General features: G+C 37.3%; 1 protein-coding gene across 1 annotated transcript in view; it reads right to left on the reverse strand.

Moving 5' to 3' along the window:
- Positions 1-1,708: 1,708 nt before the first annotated feature.
- The window catches only part of en2a (engrailed homeobox 2a), a gene marked incomplete at both ends in the record, with an annotated part of 3,096 nt that continues 1,204 nt past the window's right edge, over positions 1,709-3,600 (reverse strand). The window contains 2 exons of the mRNA XM_080417443.1: positions 1,709-2,011; positions 2,051-2,103. Coding sequence (XP_080273569.1) covers positions 1,709-2,011; positions 2,051-2,103 — 356 coding nt within the window. The remainder of the gene's footprint in view (positions 2,012-2,050; positions 2,104-3,600) is intronic.

The following is a 3,600-nucleotide window of genomic DNA, read 5'->3' on the forward strand; positions in this document are numbered from 1 at the left end:
ATAAACTTGAATAGTCTGCATTTGAAGTAATACTGCTTCTCTGATTCGGCACAGTTCTGTTTCATAAAAAGTTCACTCTTGAACTTTAAGGCAAAGTGTGTTCTGTTTGGTGGATTTTTAATTCATACACACTTTTTGCAGATGCACAACAAAACACTTTGAAAGGCAAAAGTCCACAATTTGGTATGGATACAGTCTATAACATATCTCCATCATACTTTCTGTCAACAAAGACCAGAGTTTATAAACACAGTTATTTGCCCAAGTACAACAAATTGCAGCTTTCATGCAAAGGCCCCATAAACTATTTTCATTCACAAAAAAAGAAGTTATTGCAAGATAAACAAGCAGTGTAAACACCTCAGATAGCTACTCTAAAGCAACACTGGTCATTGGATAGATTTTTTTTCTCAATATAATCTATATAAATACACATATGAAGTCTTTTCAACAACGATAAGAGATTTCCAACATTTGTAATACAGCCACTAACTGATTTGCCATCTTTTATGATATATGGATATGTAATAAAATGTATATAGAGACAGATTTAATAAGAACGTCCCAAAACCTGCTTTTGACACAAAGTAGCCAAGAATGCGCTACAAGCGTGGTCATCATTGTCAATATGCTACACATTTGTTTCTTGATCACTTCATGGGCAGCATTAAATCGTCCAAAATATTTAGCTACAAAAGAAATTACTTATATTGCTCTTTAAAAAATAGCTGCACTGACGCATTGGTTTGACGTTTGAAGACGCACATCTTGAAAGGAAATTATCTTTGTTTAGATGCTATGATGAGACAACCACATACAAATAAGCTACAGGCCAGTTAGCATTTTTGTTATGACGTAAAAAACAAACAAAAAAAAACATCGCTACCTCTCGGTCTTAGGCCTATACATGATATTATAAACTGCTTCTGTGGATTAAAAAACATTCATCAAAATTCAAATCCTGTCAAATTAGATCTGCAACTGACACTCAAACCCCCTTGCTATATGTCCATTTTACACCAAACACTAATAAAACCAATAACCATGGAAATAAAAATCTTGTTAGCATTTATTGAAATTCACAGTTGCCTGGATGCAGCAGAAAATATTCTTTGGACTTTAAGCAAGTTAACTTCACTGACAGATCTAAAACGTCAGTTGAATGGCGAATGAAAATGAATGATGTGTATAATAAGCATTTATACTTCCTGGAGAAGAAAAAAAAACATACAGTGAAAACATACCTTTATACAACATCTTTTTTTATAGACATGATATTGCAGAAATATCTATATATATTTTTTTCATCAATTTATGCTGGTATACTCTATGCGGATACAGAATAGGGGGGCACTAGGACATCTGGGCACTCGATGTAAAATTGGCTATTTTGTCCAAAATGTTAGAAATGGTCTTAAGTAATGTAAAGTATACATGAAAGTGACTGGATATACAGGTTTTGTAGCAATTGTAGAAATATTAGACCTTAATGTCGAATGTTTAAGCATGTTCAAATCATGTATACTTTACTTTAAATATATTTTATTTTTTAACATTTTGAGAAAAAAAAATGCCATTTTAACACCGAGGTGCCCACCCTTCCCTGGTGCCCACCTACCCTGTTACCCTCTATACACTGGCCCTTTTTTTCAATGAAATTATTGCATTGTAGGCTTGATAAGATTTGTCTCCTTGTCGTCGGTCGAACTCAATCGCTGTCTGATTTGTCACAGTCTTTCGACGTGGTGGCGTGATTGTATAGTCCCTGTGCCATCAGGTGCAAGGCCAGTGTGTTCTTAGTGCCGCTGGCCTTCTTGATCTTGGCCCGCTTGTTCTGGAACCAGATCTTGATCTGAGATTCGTTAAGGCCGAGTTCTGTAGCCAGGCTCTGCCGCCGCTGCTCCGTCAAGTAGCGGTTCGTCTGGAACTCGGTTTTAAGTCTCTGGAGCTGCTCTGCAGTGAAGGCCGTCCGTGGTCGCTTGTCCTCCTTGTTGTTGTTGTTGTTGTTGCTGCTGTTGTTGCTGTTGTTGTTGTTGTTGTTGTTGCTGCTGCTGCTGCTGCTGCTGCTGGCTGATTTCTTCTTTGGTTTTCGAGATCTTGGCCCTGTGTTTTGAGAAAGACACCAATTTTTCAGCACCAATACATTTCACATACATATTTCGATGAATTGAATATCAGGACCCCAATGGAAACAAGCCATAGTGCTTTCTTGGGTTTAATCCTTTGAGCATCCTTTTCTATAGAACTGTACTTTCTGTGTTTTTTTGCAAACTGTTAATAAAGTATTCAATCAATCAAACAAACAATCAATCAATCAAACAAACACATCACCAAAAAAAATTAAAAATAGGCCACCCATCAGCTAAGGTAGCTATCTATCTCTTAGCTATCTCTTAACCTAAAATAACATCCAGTGGTTATAACATTTTCCCAATGACTTACAGGCTATTAAATCAGGCATCACGGGTTAGCCAAAATGTCATGTGCTTGATTTGATATATCGTTCCAATAGTGAACAAATGGAAAAAGAAGAATGTTTGTGAAACATTTTCACGTCCACTGCAAGAATGAAGACAATACGAGTCATGACTCCCTCTTCTATCTCTCTCTCTCTCCCCCCTCTCTCACATTCTCTCTCACATTCTCTCTCTCTCTCTCTCTCTCTCTCTCTCTCTCTCTCTCTCTCTCTCTCTCTCTCTCTCTCTCTCTCACCCTCTCTCTCTCTCTCTCCCTCCCCTTCCCTTTCTGTCACACTCAAATGCATACGTCTAGTAGACAATATTAACCCTTATTTGCAGATTAGCTTGCATCAATGCAACTATTGTTGACAGCTTAAGTAGTGTTTTTGCCAGCTATAAAGTTGGTAGGCTACCAGTGAGTTTACATAGCCTATATATACAACAAGAATTTGTTGTATATATAGTCACTCAGATGGGTTCAAAATGAATTGAATTTGATCAGTGGGCAATTATACATTCATTTTCCATCCACACCGAGGCCGAGCCAATTGCGATTTGGTAAAGGTGGACCTTCCACTCCATGCATTTGTTATTTCAACGCAAAATATCAGGAAAATGCATAAAGATATGTAGATATGTAGATTTGAGAGATAAACCATGTAAGCGATTATTCCTATAGCCTACATCAGCACATTTGTTGCCAGAAACTGCCTACGAGTAGCCATAAATGTTCTACTCTATGGCGTGTTGCATAATGCATGAGAACATACCGTACTATGGATATAGGCTACATTCAAAACAATCTATTTAAAACACAAGCATAAAATTGTACCGGTTGCACAAAATAAATGGTTGTATATTTTATCTAAAATAGAGATGTGATATGTGAACGCACAAGCTGTTCTCACAGGCAGCTAAATATTAAAGGCCCACAAACAACACTATGACATATGGGGCCCTCCATTGTCAAATCAGATGCATATTTAATTCATTCCAAACAAAACTATACCGCTTCAAGAATAGGCTCTTTCGGAGAATAGATAGAAACCGTCAACACCAAATATTATTTGACATGTTTAACAGTTCTCCGCGTGACCGTTCAACCAGGATATTAATGTGCGCGACAATGCTCGGACCCATA

The sequence above is a fragment of the Gymnoscopelus braueri genome (genome assembly GCF_963280865.1).
Source record: "Gymnoscopelus braueri genome assembly, chromosome: 21".
In the NCBI taxonomy this organism is placed as follows: domain Eukaryota; kingdom Metazoa; phylum Chordata; class Actinopteri; order Myctophiformes; family Myctophidae; genus Gymnoscopelus; species Gymnoscopelus braueri.